This window comes from Musca autumnalis, unplaced genomic scaffold, assembly GCF_047663935.1.
Source record: "Musca autumnalis isolate F117 unplaced genomic scaffold, ASM4766393v1 scaffold_3, whole genome shotgun sequence".
NCBI lineage: Eukaryota > Metazoa > Arthropoda > Insecta > Diptera > Muscidae > Musca > Musca autumnalis.
This window is the reverse complement of record NW_027411866.1, coordinates 27,955,386-27,974,733: the sequence shown is the minus strand read 5'-3', so window position 1 is coordinate 27,974,733 and position 19,348 is coordinate 27,955,386. Positions and strand designations below refer to the sequence as shown.

The following is a 19,348-nucleotide window of genomic DNA, read 5'->3' as shown; positions in this document are numbered from 1 at the left end:
CATCGGCACCGCCGTGCCAAATGTGGTCATGTATGCCCTAGACAGACGGCAGCGTTAATTTGCATTAAGAACTGTCTTTAATTTTATCCAGACAGACGACAGTTTCTGTATTTACGAAACAGCTGTTTGCTGGTAAACAACTCTTTTGTTGTTGTTTGCAATTCAAATTGTATCACAGAGCATGAATATGCTCTCTCTCTCTCTTACATGAATATGGACTCCGTTTTACAGCATTGTCATATTGAAATACCTCTAAATTCAGTTTAAATTCCCTTTGATTTTGTGCATTAAGAATGTGAGTAATGCACGAATTAATTTGAATTAAGGCAGTTAATGCAAATAAACGCTGCCGTCTGTCCAGGGTATTACGGATCCGAATTTTGCTGGGTACCGATTTTCGGTATTTTCAGGATTTTAGCCTAATTGTCGCATCGGAATGGCTTAATTTTCGTATTTAAACTTCGTAGAGAGCACTGAACTTTCCAAAATAAAAAAAAATAAAAAATAAATAATAATAATTGTTGCCATAGCTCTACGTTTTTATATAGCAACCATAGAATTGTACCTTTCGATTTTCGGCATTTTTAATTTTTTAGCCTCGAAGTATAGATACAAAAGTTTTATTCGGACATTTTTTAATATAGGACAATGTTTTGGTATGGATACCGTAGCGGAGAAGCTTATTATTTTCATAAACTAAAGGAAACTAATTATTCCATTTTGTTTCAATACAACTCGAGATGGAGGTGGCCGAACTTAAAGCGTTGTTACTTGTTATACATATACTTAGTATATGAAGATCAGCTCATTCGTCTTTGAGCTGAAGCGGCCATCGGCTATAAAAATGTCATTTTTAGAAAGGCGCCTTCAAATTACTATGATACATTCAAAGCACAAATAATTTTCCTTCTTTTTTTGGCAAATCGCGCGTGATTCATACCACGTGTTCATGTTATTTTGGTTTAGTATTGTTTGACATTTTACCATGGAAAAGCTTACGCCTCTACGACGTTTACAAGTCGTTCATCTTTATTACGAAAATTCGTGTTATGTGGGGAGTATGTTTCGAACTTAATTTTGTTCAGTGATGAGGCACATTTCTGGCTTTATATTAATTGCATTGCAACATTTGGAAAGAAGGGCAACTTAAAAAGATTCAAGAGCTGCAACTTCATCCAGAAAAAAATAGCTGTTTGTGGGTCAGCGGAATTTTCGGACCCTATTTCCTCAAAATGATGCCGGTTAGGACTTCATCGTTATTGCGCCGCGATAGCCGACTGTTTGATGTCTGAAATTTCGGCGACATTTGATTACAAGAAAACGGCGCCACTTCCCACATATTGCATCAATCAATGAATTTATAGAATGAACACTTCGGTGAGCACGTTTTGGGCCAGTCGATTGGCCACCAAGATCGTCTCTGGCGCTGAGCGCCTCATATGAGGACGTGGGCCTACACCAACAATTCTCTTCTGGAAAGTTTGGTACCCTAATCGAAGACTAAATACACCGTTTCGGTTTGATAATGACGCTAAAACCTTCGAAATACCTAAAATCGTGAAGAACCGTTCTATGGGGGCTATATGAAGACGTTCACCATTTGCAATACCAAACATCCAAGGAGTAATAGAAATTTTGAAACTTGATTTCAACAGATGGACGGATGGCCGTACATACCGTGTGCTACAAACGGAATAGCAAATTTAATTATACCCTTCATATTATAATTAAGGGTATAAAAATCTAAATTTTCACAGCAGGTAGTCCTGGTGATTCTTATTACAACGATACTAATTTCGTGGGTATGTAAGTCCATGCTTCCCGACATACTGATCTAAAAGCACTAAAAATCTGAGACCAACTAAAATGACTGTTTGTTGACTGTAACGAAATTGATGACTCTCTAAATTAAATCCAGTTAAAGACCACTTCTAAACTATTGTTACGAATGTAACCGATAGCTTTAAGTTAATTTAGACAAATTTCTATTAATCTAAGAATTTGATTTTTAACATGTTTTTTTATACCCTCCACCATAGTATGGAGGGTATATTAAGTTTGTTTTTCCGTTTGTAACGCATTGAAATACTCATTTTCGACCCTATAAAGTATATATATTCTTGATCAGGGTAAAATTCTAAGTCGATCTGAGCACGTCCGTCCGTCCGTCCGTCTGTGGTAATCACTCTGGCATCCACAAAAAAGGAGATACGACGCTGAAATTTTGGGAAAATGCGTCTTTTGTTTGCAGGCAGGTCAAGTTCGATGATGGGCTATATCGGTCCACGTTTTGGTATAGCCCCCATATAACGGTACCCCCCGATTTACGGTATTTTGACGTTTTTAGCTAAATTTTCAGACCGATTTGGATATAGTTTGACATTTAGGGTTCTTAAGTGTCAATAAACATATATAACAAAACTGGTGGACATAGGTCCACGTTTTGGTATAGCCCCCATATAACGGTACCCCCCGATATGCGGTATTTTGACTTTTTAGCTACATTTTTAGACCGATTTAGCTATAATTTAACATTTAGGGTTCTTAGGTATCAATAAACATATATAACGAAAGTTGTGGACATAGGTTCACGTTTTGGTATAGCCCCCATATAACGGTACCACCCGATATACGGTATTTTGACGTTTTTAGCTACATTATCAGACCGATGTAGCTATAATTTGATATTTAGGGTTCTTAAGTGTAACTAAACTTATATAACAAAAGTTGTTGACCTAGGTCCACGTTTTGGTATAGCCCCCATATAACGGTACCCCCGATTTGCGGTATTTTGACGTTTGTAGCTACATTTTCAGACCGATTTAGCTATAATTTGACATTTAGGGTTCTTAAGTGTCAATAAACTTATATAACAAAAGTTGTGGACATAGGTCCACGTTTTGGTATAGCCCCCATATAACGGTACCCCCCGATTTACTGTATTTTGACGGTTTTAGCTACATTTTCAGACCGATTTGGCTATTATTTGACATTTAGGGTTCTTAAGTGTCAATAAACATATATAACAAAACTTGTGGACATAGGTCCACGTTTTGGTATAGCCCCCATATAACGGTACCCCCCGATTTGCGGTATTTTGACGTTTTTAGCTACATTTTTAGACCGATTTAGCTATAATTTAACATTTAGGGTTCTTAGGTATCAATAAATATATATAACAAAAGTTGTGGACATAGGTTCACGTTTTGGTATAGCCCCCATATAAAGGTACCCCCCCGATATACGGTATTTTGACGTTTTTAGCTACATTATCAGACCGTTGTAGCTATAATTTGACATTTAGGGTTCTTAAGTGTAACTAAACTTATATAACAAAAGTTGTGGTCCTAGGTCCACGTTTTGGTATAGCCCCCATATAACGGTACCCCCGATTTGCGGTATTTTGACGTTTGTAGCTACATTTTCAGACCGATTTAGTTATAATTTGACATTTAGGGTTCTTAAGTGTCAATAAACTTATATAACAAAATTTGTGGACATAGGTCCACGTTTTGGTATAGTCCCCATATAACGGTAGCCCCCGATTTACGGTATTTTGACGTTTTTAGCTACATTTTCGGACCGATATAGCTATTATTTGACATTTAGGGATCTTAAGTGTAACTAAACTTATATAACAAAAGTTGTGGACCTAGGTCCACGTTTTGGTATAGCCCCCATATAACGGTACCCCTGATTTGCGGTATTTTGACGTTTGTAGCTACATTTTCAGACCGATTTAGTTATAATTTGACATTTAGGGTTCTTAAGTGTCAATAAATTTATATAACAAAATTTGTGGACATAGGTCCACGTTTTGGTATAGTCCCCATATAACGGTAGCCCCCGATTTACGGTACTTTGACGTTTTTAGCTACATTTTCAGACCGATGTAGCTATAATTTGACATTTATGGTTCGTAAATGTCAGTAAACTTATATAACAAATGTTGTGGACATAGGTCCACGTTTTGGTATAGCCTCCATATAACGGTACCCCCCGATTTACGGTATTTTGACGGTTTTAGCTACATTTTCAGACCGATTTAGCTATAATTTGACATTTAGGGTTCTTAAGTGTCAATAAACATATATAACAAAACTCGTGGACATAGGGCCACGTTTTGGTATAGCCCCCATATAACGGTACCCCCGATTTACGGTATTTTGACATTTTAAGTCACATTTGTAGACCGAATTAGCTATAATATTACCGATTTTCGGTATTTTGAGGATTCTAGGTAAAATTTTTAACCGAATTAGGAGTTATTTGACATTAAAGGCTACCATCAAAAACTGTCAATTTCTGTCAATTTCTAGCCCACCAAAAATTGTCAATATACTTAGTTAGATATAGGCACCATAAAAAAGGGCCTTCCGAATGAACCATTTTATGTACATTATCTGACATTTTAACGTACCCACTTAAAGTTGGGGACAGGAATGAAAACCAATTATTCCATTTTAGTTCAGAATATTTTATGGTGGAGGGTATAAAAAGTTCGGCCCGGCCGAACTTAATGCTTTTTTACTTGTTTTTGTTTGTACTCTTCACTTAGTTTACACTTCACTTTACTTCACTATTTACTTCTTTACTACTGACGATATTAGTTCGCGGTATAATTTAAAACTCACTCGCGCAGCTGCTACTCTCCCGTATTAATACTCGCTAACTGATATGTAGACTGTTCTTTTGATTGAGTCTGTCAGTGGAATAATTGGATCCACTGTTTATTGTTTATTTTTCGCTGTTATCGTCTTTTGTCACCTGCGAAACGGTGTTGTCGATAATACGTTCTCTATAACGTGCAATAAAAATAGGCGAGAGTGTGCAGAACTGTATTACTCCACTCACAACTTGAAAATGTTGGCATAGTTTCCTTTTATTCAAAATAAGTCTCGAGCAAAATCCTAGAACGAGATTTATAATCGCTGACGGAATACTTCTTTGGCGCAATAAATTCCCAATGCAGTTACCGTAAATGTTATCAAAAGCCTTTTCGAAATCTCTGAAAAGTAAATTTAGCTCAGAAATAAATTCGAAACTGTGTTCAATAATCAAACGAATGATATTTTTATGAACTGCAGATGAGCAACCACTTCGGAAACTGGATTGAGCAGAGCTTATGGAGTTCTCCAGGCGATCTTCAGTGCCGTTGAGCAAATATTACTAATTGTTTTTTGCCTATTGTCGGTCTTCAATCTTAGTAATTTTCACAATTATGCCATCTTTCCGTTCATTCGGAAAGGTCTCTAGCTCCCAGACATCAGATATCGAAGAAAAGAAGAGGTCAGCACTGAGATTTACTGCGGCTTTGTATATATAATTCGCCAGATATACCATCATTTCCTGCACCTTTTCCATTTGATAATTGCTTGATAGCAATGTAGACCTCACTTAAGCTTGCGTTGTTGATCGTATTCTTGCATTGATCTGAGAGATCGTGAGATCAGAATGACGTTGATGGTATTCGGGATTAATTTATTCCACCAACCAGAGAGTTGCCTCCAAGTTGCTTTTGTCGAAGAAGGTTTCCAAGTTTACCCCTTGCGGGTTGTAGAAAAGGCATTTTACGGCGCACTTATTCGTAGGCAATCCTAAATCAGCATAATGTTGACGACATTTCCTGAGTATTCCAGCCATGTAAAACTTCTCTACAAGAGGTATCGTAAGAAGGTCCCATATAAATAGCCAATATGAAAAGGGGAGCATTCATGGACAATAAGAAGTCTCCCTTAAAATTTTTTTGGAAAATATGTAGAAGCTTGACGCCCGATTCATGATTACTGACAAAAAGTTCTCCAGAGTAAAGAATTTTAATTTAACTGCTGGGAAACAAACTTCGCTACACTGATCCACGATCAGAAATGTGACATACTGAATAATGGTTTAAGAAATCAGATATGTTAAGTCCACATCCGTTTCACACAATTTGGAGTCTATTTGTCTGGCTGGTTGGATTATTTACGAAAGGATTAATTTATTCGGTCTACACTTTGTACATCCTAATATTTCTTTCTAACATAGATTTAGTTCGGATTGAACCAAATCGGTCTACTCCTTCGAGTAAGTCCTCCGCCCAGAAAAGTTCAAAATGTTTGATAAAGTGTAGTATAAAAAGTGTTCAAGAATCGTTTGAGACTTTTTACGGAAGGTTGCCCTTGTAAAATAATTGCATCAGAACTCTGCCAGCATCCACTAAAATGGCTGTTGAGCACGATAACATCCAATTGGGAAACTGTAAATACAACCCCTCCCCAAATGTTCTAGTCGGTAAGCATGTTATTATCTGATGTTCATGGTGAGCGTATAACTAATGACACAACTCATACGCCCCCCTCCCTGCCACATCTTCATGAACAAAAACCTTGTGAAAAATAACTTATAAATCCTTCCAAATTACAAAAGTAAAACTATATAAATCCTGGACACATTTTCTGATCCACCACATCCCCTTTTTCATACATACCCGCTTCTGTGAAATTGTTCAATAACAATAATCCAAAAATGCAGCAAATTATAAGAAATTTCCACATATATTGTTGTTTACACAATCCTTCCATTTTTGCAAAAGCAAATGATTTATGAAATTCATATCACGACAGCGACAACCGTACACTGATGATGATGGTGATGTGATGAAGCTACGCTACCAACACCATGCATATACAGCGTCACAATTCATTTGTCTTAAACCTTTCACGTTTGTTTCAGGAAAAAAAATTTTGTTTTTTTTTCAGGAATTTTTCGACTTTTTTTCTTTTTCTCTGCAAAACAAATATATTGAATTGATTTTTTTCTTATTCTCTGAAATCCGAATTTCCGCGTAACCGAAAACAGATGTCGTTATGCGTAGCAAGACCTGGATAAAACTACATGATAATGATGCCCAGTGGCATGTAAGTGTATCATACACATTCCAGTGGATGGATGGATGAACGGCTGAATGGATGGATAGTTGACTGAATAAATGGTGTTGATGGCAGTTTTGGTTTGTCTGATTGCCCGCTTGCCTGCTGAAAGACGATCTGATGTATGACCTATCAGAAATGTACGTATTTATTATTTGCCTTACTCTTCACCCTAGCCTTTATTTGTTTATTTTTTTTTTATTTGTTTACATTATCTGTGTTCTGGTTTTATTTTGCATCTTTTTGTGTCTTTTCAGGCTAATGAAATGAAGAAAACAAGATTTGTGGCTTAATATCTTCATACACACACACACACCCACTCACACTCAGTCAGAGAAATTTTCATCAGATCTCTGCTCTTATGCGACAGCATAAATTGCCTTCAATTGATTGTAATTGTTCGGTATAATGTGATTATAGTAATCTTTTGTTGTTGGCACCAATGTTTCTTACCAGACGTTGTACGGCTACTTTCCAAAGCATTTTGTTGTGGGGTTTGAGAGCATAGTTATAGAGTGAATGCTCTACAAATTATATAGGCGACCCATGAAAATTGTTGAAAGTATTTAACAAGTTAAGTTCGGACAGGACGAACTTGTTACACCCTCCACCATGAGAAGACCGAAAATTTTCGAGAGGTAGGTTTGATATCCAGAACGAAGACTAAAAACCAAATTTCAGCAATTTCGGTATAACAGTATCGCTAACCTTCAAAATAGGTTAGGTGGGTTGAATACCCCCCACGAAGACCAAATACTAAACTTCAGCCATTTCGGTGAGCTAATGTGGCCACAACCTTCAAAATACCGAAAATCGGGTGGCATCGTTCTATGGGGACCATTTCGGTCGAATATTAAAGCCACAACTTTCAAAATACAGAAATTCGGAAGCCAGCGTTCTATGGGGCCTATATGGAGGCATCGACCATACCTACAAATTTCAAGTGGAACGTTTAATACCCCCAACGAAGACTAAATGTCAAAGTTCAGCCGTTTCTGTGGGTTATTGTGGTCACAACCTTCAAAATACCGAAAATCGGGAGGTATCGTTCTATGGGGCTATATGAAGGCCTGGACCTATACCGACAAATTTAGAGGGGAAAGTTGAATACTCCCAACGAATATTAAATACTAAATTTCAGCCATTTCAATATTTAATTATGGCCACAACCTTCAAAATACCGAAAATCAGGAGGTACCGTTCTATGAGGGCTTTATTAAGGCGTGGACCTATACCAAAAAATGTCTGAGGGAAAGTTGTATACTCCCAATTAAGCCTAAGTACCAAATTTCAGCCATTTCGGTGTGATAATGAGGCTAAAACCTTCAAAATACCCAAAATCGGGAGGTAGCGTTCTATGGGGACTATATCAAAACGTGGACCAATATAGCCCATTCGCAATACCAAACATCCTAAAAGTTAAAGAAATCTCTATACCAAGTTACAAAGCTCTATCTTAAAAATTACGAGCTGCATCTTGATTTCAACAGACGGATGGACGGAAGGACATTGGGGCATACTGACATGGTTATATCAAATTATAATTTTATTTTGATCAGGATATATATATTTACTTAATAGGGTCTCCGATTAATATTTCTATGTGTTACAAATTTAGTTATACTCTCCATATTATGGGCGAGGGTATAAAAAGGGTCTAAGCATCGACTTTATAAAAGACCATTAGGGATTAATAAACGTGTATTTTTTTAATCATTCATTCTCCTTTTGGGCGCATTTTCCCGGGCTGCGGATGCGAAATGAAATATGTTGAATCAGAACTGTCTAAGGACAACCTCTGACAGAGATGGTTCAACATATCTCCTTAATCTTCGGGGTCTTTTCTATCCTTCGGTATGTCGGTTCTAGGAAAGCAGGAAATATGATAGAACTTTCCGAGGGATGCTGTATCTACTTCATCCTAAATACTGTAGATTTTTTTTGATTCCCTGTGGACCAAAATGCATGTCCTAAATAACCCAGTACCGGTGGTTAACGTTGTTATAAGCCTTGTGTCGTCGTGTTCAAACGATTGTTATCTGACTGAATGAGGTAGGGATGCATTATAAGATATTAATAGAATAGGTGACGAAACGGCGAACTCTTTGGACAATGATAGAGCCATGAATGGTACAAACCAGTTTTTGCCCAACAGAACCGAAACTATGGGCGGAAACGGCTTACACGAGACTCTAACTATTAAGGACTATTAAGGATAATTTACACAAGCAAAGTAGATAAATCCTCCACCGATTGGAGAGATTTGTTGAGGAGAAGCTCCCCAGAGGACAAGTAACTCAATCTGGCCTTGACCGACGTCGAGCTTGTCATATCGATGGAAGATGGGGTTATGGACACCAGTTTCAGGTGGACTTATATCGGCACATGTCGATAAAAAAACTTTGGAGGCAGGAAGCACATTTGAGGGCAGAGAATCCAAAGAAGTTAGAGAAACATTATAATTGTTCTCTGCTGTATCTCCGCAAATTCGTGGGATGGGATCGGAATTAGTGCAAATAAGAAGGTCTTTGTCATGAGAAGTAAAGTCGGTTTCATGAGAAAATTTTAAAACTTTGGGTACTATAGGCACTATAGTGTCGTGGGTTCGATTCCCCGGCCAATCAGCATCAAACAATTTTTAACGGTGGTGGTACCCCTCAGTAATGTTGATGACATTTCCTGAGTATTTCAGCCATGTTAAACTTCTCTACAAGTGGTGTATTAAGACACGCCGTTCGGACTCGGCGATAAACAGTAGGTCCCATATCATTGAGCTAATATGAATCGGGGTGCACTCATTGATATGAGAGAAGTCTCCCTTGTCCCATCAGGGATGTTTGTAGAACAATTATTATAGGCAAAGCCATCCAAGCATGTCAGGAAAGATCTTCATAATCTAGAAAGGTATGTCCAAAGATACAAAAGATAACCTCTGGATCAACAGGAATATCAGGCAGGCTGAAGCTATAAGAACCTATTGTCTGAATACAGTCCTTGGACAAATAATTTATTCTCATGCACCATGAGCTTTAGGTGGATAAGATCTTTCTCCCAGAACTTGAAACAACTCAAGCCGAGTCTGTTCTTTTTTTTGAAACGGAAATCAAACTGAGAAATTATGAAGAAGACCAACGAACTTTGGACTAAACGAAATACGTGAAGGTGCGCAACCGGAGAAGGTGTTTGCTTCTAAGCCCCCAATTCAATCCCCAAAGACAAGGGTAGAGCTGAAGAACAGTCTATTGTAGACACATAGTCTGTAAGGAGTTAAGGCTACCGGACTGAATGAGGAACAATTATCTTCTGAGAAGACGAGTCACGTTCTGCAGAATATTACTATGAAGCATGACCGCTACTCCGAAGGGCCGTAGCCTTAGACGGAAAAGTCGATTGTTTCTCAGACAGTCAATCTAGCTGTCTTTGGACAAAAAGCCATGGAGAAAAAGCATAGTACTGTGGAGGCTGGTACCTCATCAGTAAAAGTGACCTCCAAAGCTCATGGGCCCGGACGTAAGAAAGCATATGCCAGACCGGCCCCAATGTTGTTCTTCTTGTTGTTGTAACAGCATATGTTATTTTTCTGCTTATTCTAGCTCTGGGTCTATCTCCAGTTGTGGGAATGTGGCTGCTTAGTTGGGTACCTCATCAGTAGAAGCGACCTCCAAAGCTCATGGGCCCAGACGTAAGAAACCATATGCCAGACCGGCCCCATTGTTGTTGTTGTTGTAACAGCATATGTTATGTTTGTGAGTTATTTGTTCTGCTTATTTTAGCTCTGGGTCTATCTCCAGTTGTGGGAATGTTGCTGCTGCGATGGGCTGTAACCACAAAGCTTTGGGAATTAGCTGAGTATGTTTGGCAAATTAGTCGAAGAGGTGAAGAGAACCGTGTGCGCCTGTGCCTCATATTGGGCAGCTGCTTTGCACGGTGTTATCAATCCTTGTCCTATAGGAATTTAGGCGTCTACACCATCCCCAACGTATTTGAGCCAATACTACTCTGGTTTGTCGTGGCTGAATTATCTAGGAATTCTCTCTTGTAACATTGGAGCTTTATTCATAAATCATGAAGATCCCACCTAACAGACTTGGGTAGGGGGGTTCCTATCCACCTTATTGTGATTAGTCAACAAGATTTCGGTCAACAAGGTTTTTTGTCTGTACTTCAATTGCTTTCGGCTAGACTCTTGAGGATTTAGTGGCGGATATTTGCAAATTCCTAGCTTGGAAAAAGGTGGTCGGCCTTTTAAAAATAACATCAATGCCATCAAGAGGGGATGGGATACAGGAAATGTAAAGGTTAAATAGTTCCGAAGATATCATCCCACGCTGGGAAACTCCCTGTTCCGCTCTACGGGCTTAGACTTTTTGTTCCTGAATTCGACGTACGACAGGCGTCCAAACATATAATTGATTATCCAACGTTACATACTTGGCCGGAGGGTTGTCTGCTCAATGTCCTCAAATAGCGTGGAGTGCTCGACATTTTCAAAGGCTTTTGAAAAATCGAGCTCCACCAACACTGTCCTATTGGACGTCTTGTTCTGGTTGAGTCCTCGACTAATATCTGTGAAGATGACGTGCATTGCTGTTGTCGTGTTGTGCTGTTTACGGAACCGTTGCTGATGATCGACAACCGGATAGCTATTTCTGAAGCTGGGGAGGAGTTAAGCCTCAAGAGCCTTTGCTACGGGCGAAAAAGGCGAAACTTTCCTGGCTTCAGTAGCGGGAACTATTTTCTAGACTTCGGGCACAATGTGGGTGGCTAGCAACAGGTTGAGAACTTGGGTGACATAGTTGACCTACGGCTCAACCAGCTGTTTCCACATTACTATACAAATTCAATCAGGGCCCCATGCTTTTGTTGATTTTGCGTTCCTGATGACACTCGCAACATCATCCATTGTATATGTAGGTGGTTCCTTCTTGGCAGGGACTTTTTCCTGACCTAAAGTTTGGAATATTTTTGTCATATTTTTCATGGATCAACAGACCAATAAACTTGGATTTTATTCATAATTTTCATATTAAACGTAACGTTTTTAATATTTTTTAAGGACCAATCTTCCTGTAGCGTATTTTGTAATCGACTAACCTACCCACCCTATCCGCTTTATACTCACTCCTATTGTTTATGTGTGTGTGTGTGTGTTTGTTTACTTGTCACTTTTATTTGCTTTGCAGTACTCCTTTTATCTTTCATCTCTGTTCTCTTTTTTTGACAACAGTTCAAGTTGTTATTTTCATGTCAGTCACTGGGTCGTCAACGCAAGTCCGGATTTATTATTCACAATTGTTCAAGTGTAGCTCAACACCTTTTCTTTTGTAGTTCTTTGTTAAACGGTAATACTTTGTCATTCCATTCAATTCCAGAAATAAATTCTGAAAGGAGCACACACTCGCACACAATAAAAATAAATTGCGTCTTAATCGTGATATGGAAAGTGGGAAAAAAGTACATAATGAACAGGTGGGGATTGAACTAAATGGCGATTTTTAGAGGTTAGAGTACAAACGAGTATTGTTTAATAATTTAAAAAGAAACAGAAACAGCAAGTGTTAAAGGGCTAAGGGAGAGTTGCATTGTCTTTTTCTGTTTCATTTACTTCGTGGCCCAATTTTCTGTAATGCATTTAATTGTTGAATGTATGTTTGTATCGAGATTTTAATTAAAGCTAGACATAGTAACCCAGTCAATGTGCAAAGTCACTGAAATTCCTATGGTCGCCAAAAACCATATGGAATACCATACCACCACACATTAATTACGATACTACTAAAGAGTCAAGCACTGTACAAATTAATCTTAAAAAGAAAATAAAAAAGGTTAATTAAAACGTAGAAAAATGGGTCGAAAAGATTATAAAATATGTATTCTATAATTATCAGATCTGATATTTGAAAATGTTACAGTGAGATCGTTAATGAAAAATAATTCTTTGTTGGAATTTTCGGACATCATGTATACCCACCCACCATAATGTTGAACGATTATTATTAGTTTGATTTCAGAAAATGCATTTAACACCGTCATAGAAGAAAGTGAGGTTTATGGAAGATGTACTTCGAAGCAAATAGTCGCCTGTTTCTTTGGCTAAACTGACCATCTACTATACGGCTACTAAACAATTTGTTTGTCTGAAATCTATTAAGAAATTCGAAAAACGAAATAAGAGAAGACGTATCATTGTGCACTATGACGATGCGAGCTCTCACACATCGACACAAAATGTGGAATTGATGGGTCATTCGCCGTACAGCTCTGACTAGGAACCCAATGATTTAATTTAATTCCCGGCATATCAAGAATATAGTCGTGGTCAACGATTTTTGTCTCCGGAAGATGCTGTTCAAACGTTAAAAAAACCATGTTTTGGAGGTGTCTCAATCGTAGTGGAAAAGTGGAAAAAGTGCTTCAACAATTACTTCATTTCATTTTTGGTCAAAATTTTAAATTCTGTGGGCATATTCTGACCTCACCTCTGATGCTAATTTTATCAATAATGAACGATGCAAAAATATAAATTAATAATTACATACATATATCAATAACATAATGTTTCGCAATCATATAAAATAAATTTCGTGCAAGAGGAAGTGGTGTAGAGTATCACATGGTCGGTCCCGTTCGACTATAGCCCTCTCTTATTTGGGTTTTAATCGTTTTATTGCTCTCATAACCTTATTAAGGCTGGGTGGTATATATTCAGTTCCGTCATCTGGGATTGGTGCTAAGACCTCGTCATCATCGCCTCTGTTTGTTACCAATAGCTTAGAACAAGTCAAAAAGTGTCAGTCGGCTTTGTCGACAGATATATACCCTCAGCCAATGTGAAGTGAAACTTTCACCTACGGACAGATCGAATGTATTTAAGGCCTCTTCAGAATTTTGTGGCCCTTTTTGGACATTTAAACTTGCCGACAAAAATGTGGATTAGGAATTAACTGCACTAATACACAAATGTTGAACCTTTGTGGGGGAGGTACCCTTATGGAGGACCGATATGGGCCATTTTAGAAGTTGAACTAAATTGTGACAAAATATTAGGAGATCCAAAGTTTGGACCAAATTGGTTGCCCCATTCAAGTGATATCGTCCTAGCATTTTAGTGACATTTTTTAAATATTGGGGAGAAGTACCGGAAGTTGTGGACCGGTATTGCCCCATGAAACTAAGTTTGGATATAATATGACGAAGATGATGGACCAAATGCGTTGAACAGTTCGAGAGTCATCGTGCTCACCGACAACCACATATGGTGGCATAGGGATTTTTTTACAACTTTCGGGTTGTTTTCCTAAGAAATATGGACTTGCCCCTGAAAAAACTTTTACCGTCGTAATGGAGGTAGCGATTACAAATCGCTTCAACAAAAGTCAAAGTGATTCGATAGCAGGTCTTAAAGTGAACTTATCCGAAATTTTGTGTGAGAGGTACCAGAAGGAGTAGACAAATGCAGTCCATATTCCAACCTGATCTATATCTGGTAGATATGTTAGGATGTCCAAAGTATGGATTACATTGGTCACTCCCTTCAAGAGTTAGCGTGCCCACAATTTTTCCGAACATTTTTGAACTTTTGTAGGGGAGGTACCTGAAGGAGTGGACCGATATGGCTTATGTTATTGGTAGATATGTTAGGATGTCCAAAGTATGGATTACATTGGTCACTTGGACAAAATATTACGAAGGCCAAATTTTGGACCGAATCGGCAGATCCATTCGAGAGTTATCTAGAGCTCCATCCATTACACACGGTGTCATAGGGGCTTTTTGCATCTTTCAGGCTATTTTCTCAGGAAGAATGGACTTGCCCCTGATGAAACTTGTACCGTCGTATGGGGGGCAATGAATACAAGTTGTTGCAGAGCAGGTCCTAAACTGAACTTTTCCGAAATTTTGTGTGAAGGGTAACCGAAGGCGTGAACCGATTGATATTGGAACCTCGTATAAGTCTTGTAGACATTTCACGATGTGCAAAGTGTGGACCAAATCGGTTACTTCCTTCAAGATCAAGTTATCGTGCGCACAAATTTTCTGAACATTTTCGAACTTTTGTGGGGGAGGTACCGGAAGGAGTGGACCGATATAACCCATCTTCGAACATAAACTAAGTTTGGACAAAATATTAAGAAAGCCAAATTTTAGACCGAATCGGTTGATCTGTTCGAGAGTTATCGTGCGCACCAGCCAGACAGACGGACAGACAGACGGACGGACATGGCTAGATCGACTCCAAATTGTCTGAAACACATTTCGTCCAAACATACTTGGGGTCTAAAACCATTATTTCGATGAGGCACATTTTCATCGTATCAAAGTGTATATACCCTCATTAGCCTAAAGGCTGAGGGTATAATGACTACTTATATTACTCCTAATTTATGAGTACGGTGGCACCGAGCGTGTGTGTCCGACTACAAATCAGAGGGTCGTGTATTCAACGCTCACCGCCGGTAGTGCACATTTAAGAACATGTTAGCGTTGAAATAACCCTTAATGTTCGCGTGTGTGGCCTAGTGTGTAGTGGGCTCGGCTACAAAGCAGAAGTTCGTGTGTTCAAAACCAGCAATGACCGAAATAAAATAAAACCAGTAAGAGAGGGTTATAGTAGGACAGGCCCTACCATGTGATACGCTACTCCATAAAATACTAGAGATATAGAACATACATACATATCGACGCCTCCAAACAATAGTATGCTAAGTCGACTTAGCATGTTTTCAAGTTCTTTACATTTTTATATTTAACGTCCTATAACATAAATTCTGTCAAATTTTGGTAATAATCGGACAATCCGAACAGAAGTTATAAACAAATATTTACTTAGCATAGTACTGAAGGTCAAAGAAATTTCCAAACTTTTAGAGCTTGTCCTGCAAAACTCACAGTTCAGAATTAGCAAACTATTATTTGGAGGTGTCGAACGTCCTTTAACTTAAATTCTGTCAAATTTTGGTAATGATCGGTCAATCCGAACAGAAGTTATAAACAAATATTGACTTAGCATAGTACTGAAGTTCAAAAAAATGTCCACACTTTGAGAGCTTCTCCTGCAAAACTCACTTTTTAGACTTAGCATACTATTATTTGGAGGTGTCGATATATCGACCTTTTTGTAGAAAATTAACTTATGTTGAAACTGAGGTATGTGGTATAGTAACTCGCGAACAGTTGTACTACGAGCATACCATAACATTTGAACGTATTTCGGTCAAATAAATTGCGATTCATCGATGGATTTCTTAAAATAATAATTTAAGCGGAAGCTGTGGTCATATTAATGTATAAAATAGGAAAAACATGTAAAAAAGTATCAGTCGGCTTTGCCCTCAGAAATATACCCTCACGCTATGTGAATTGAAACATTCATCTACCGACAGCTCAAATGTATTTAGGGTCTTTTCTGAATTTTGTGGCCCCGTTAAAGGGATATCGTGCATACCATTTTAGTGACATTTTATAAATATTGGGGGGAAGTACCGAAAGTTGTGGAACGGTATTGCCCATCTTCGAACTGAAACTAAGCTTGGACAAAATATGACGAATGATACATTTTTGACCAAATCGGGTCATCCATTCGAGAGTTGTCGTGTGCACCAGCCAGCCAGACAGACAGACGGACGAACATTGCTAAATCGACTCCAAATTGCATCTGCCAAAAGTAAAATCACGTTTTAGGGTCTGAGTTTATTAAGTTTTGTCCCACAAAACTTCATTCTAGATAGAAGACGTCAAATACAAAAATAGTCTCCATCAAATTTCAATATAAGTCTCCGAATAAATGAAATATGTATTTGCAATCTATATCAAGAAAATATATACATAATTTTTGCCAACAAAACACCCAAATATTTTTTCAATAAATTTGTTTTGTTCTTTTTTCGAGTTGATGCATGAAAGTAACATAAAATTTAGTTCTAGACGAAACGAGTTAAAAGAAGAAATATTCTACACAAAATTTCATTGTAAGTCCCAGAACAAACTAGATATCTAAGTAAAATACTTTGCTAAGAAAATGACGTTACAAAATTAGATATGATAGGTAGAAATTATTTGTTACACGTTTAGACTCTTAATTAAAATTTATTCCATACTGAGTCAAAATCTCCTAAAATAACGCACTTTTTGGAGGTTGTGTCAAAAGAAGAAATGTTCCAAATCAAATTTCATTAAGAGCCTCTGAACAAGAGACATTTCACAGTGGTCCCACTTGTATGGGAAGGTGCGACAAAAATACTTCTAATCGTAGAATCAATCTGATTTTTTCACAATATGCTTAAAATAAGTAAAAAATACTTTAGCCAAAAAATCATCAATATGGGTCCAGTTTTTCCTATAGCCCCCAAGTAGCGGTACCACCCGATTTCATGTATTTTGAAGCTTTTATCTACATTTTAGGTCCCAATTGGATGTACTTTGGCATTTGGGGTCCCCAATGGACAAAAACCTTCTGAGCTAAATATTGTGGTCTTAGGTCCAGGTTTTGGTATAGCCCTCATATTACGGTACCTCCCGATATCAGGTATTTTGAAGTTTTTATCAACATTTTCGGCCCGAATTGGTTGTAATTTGCCATTTGGAGTTCTCAATGATCAAAAACCTTCTGCGCCAAAAATTGTGGTCTTAAGTCCATGTTTCGGTATAGCCCTCATATTACTGTACCTCCCTATTTCAGTTATTTTGAGGTTTTTTTACTACATTTTCGGTTCGAATTGGTTGTAATTTGCTTTTTGGAGGTCTTAATGGTCTGTCTTAATGGACAGAAAATGAAACAAATTATTCCATTTGAGGTCAGAATATTTCATGGTAGGGGATATAATAAAGATCGGTGCGACCGAACTTTACATTTTTACTTGTTTTTCATATTATATGTAGCATCATACATATATCATAAATATACAAATATCATCAAATATACACTCGTAAGTAGATCCCAAAACGAAAATGTCTAAATCTTTAACGAAAAACCAAAACAAACAATTAAAACACAAAACAAAGACGAACCTGAGAATACAGTAATACGGCATATCCACTGAAACGACCAGAGGCATCGTCAGTATTTTTAATGTCACACACGGAAATGCAAATATATGCAGCTGTAACCAACTGTTTTATAAACTTGACACTATTTCGAACATTCTTCAATAAATTTGGGGAGTGGCGAACGATGGCGAAGTTAGTAAAACTCAACTTCAATTTTTAGGACTTGGGAAAAAATCCACAAAAAAGTATTATAAAAATTTTATTTCCAGCACATTTTATGCGAATAATGTGTACAAATGTATATGTAAAAATAATTAGGAAACCTTATACTAAAACTTCCATTTTGAAAAACATAATTTTATACTTTCAATTTTGAGTTACTTGCCTTGTAAGAAGTCACAACCTTACTGATGTTTTTAAAGTTTTTAAGAGATCATACGTAAATGTCAACTTCTTCTGTTTTGTTTTGTTAAATACCGTAATAAATTAAACAACAATGCTGGAATATTAAAATATGATATGTTTAGAGACAATTTGCTGAATTGTCGCAGAGATTTGCTGATATCGATTTTTCGATTTTTGTCGCAGGTTGGGACCAGTGTGCATTTGTAGCTATAACATTTAACACCTCCAGAAGCTTTCGCTTTTTTATGATTTAGGACCATATTCTACCGTTTTTATTCACATTTTCGTTATCTGCGGTCAAAAAATATATTATATTGATGTTTTTCATACTAAATTCTTTCAAAAGATTATGTGTACTCGATCCAAACTGTTTTTGATATATCTATGGTGAATATATATAGGTATAATATTGATAACCCACATCGGACTTTGAAAAATTACGTATTGTAGTACTATAAACTAAAATAACGTCATCAGGATAAGTCATAGGTTCCTGATATTGTATCTGCAAATGCGGGGAATATATATACGGCTTTTGTTCAGTGAATATATATATATATATATATATATATATATATATATATATATATATATATATATATATATATATATGACATACGAGTCCTAACATCCATGGTTTTGGCATGGTCCTAAATACTATAATGATGGTAGCTATTCCTGCTCTGATAAAATTGCATGAATTAGCCCTTGAAATCGAAGTAACTAGCCATATCCAAAGTAAATTTGTTATGATTATTCATGATACACAGATGTATGTCAGTTCCTAGGGTTAATTCAGTCAATTTTATCAGAACAGGAGTAGCTGCCATCATTATAATATTTAGGACCATGCCAAAATCATGGATGTTAGGACTCGTATGTCAGATATGTTTTCACAGGACAATAGCCGTAGGCTATCGCCGCATTTTTGACCGCAGATAACGAACATGTGAATAAAAACGGTGAATATGGTCCTAAATTTCAAGCTCCTGAAGATGTTAAATGTTATAACTACAAATTTCTTTTGTTCAGAGACTCATAATGAA

At 37.3% G+C, this 19,348-nt stretch overlaps 1 protein-coding gene across 1 annotated transcript in view; it reads right to left on the bottom strand.

Annotated features, from left to right (window-relative positions):
• LOC141397838 (uncharacterized) overlaps positions 1–6,993 on the bottom strand; it is a 29,706-nt gene extending 22,713 nt beyond the window's left edge. Inside the window, exon 1 of the mRNA XM_073974595.1 lies at positions 6,470–6,993. Coding sequence (XP_073830696.1) covers positions 6,470–6,563 — 94 coding nt within the window. The 5' untranslated portion in view covers positions 6,564–6,993. The remainder of the gene's footprint in view (positions 1–6,469) is intronic.
• Between the last annotated feature and the right edge of the window lie 12,355 nt (positions 6,994–19,348).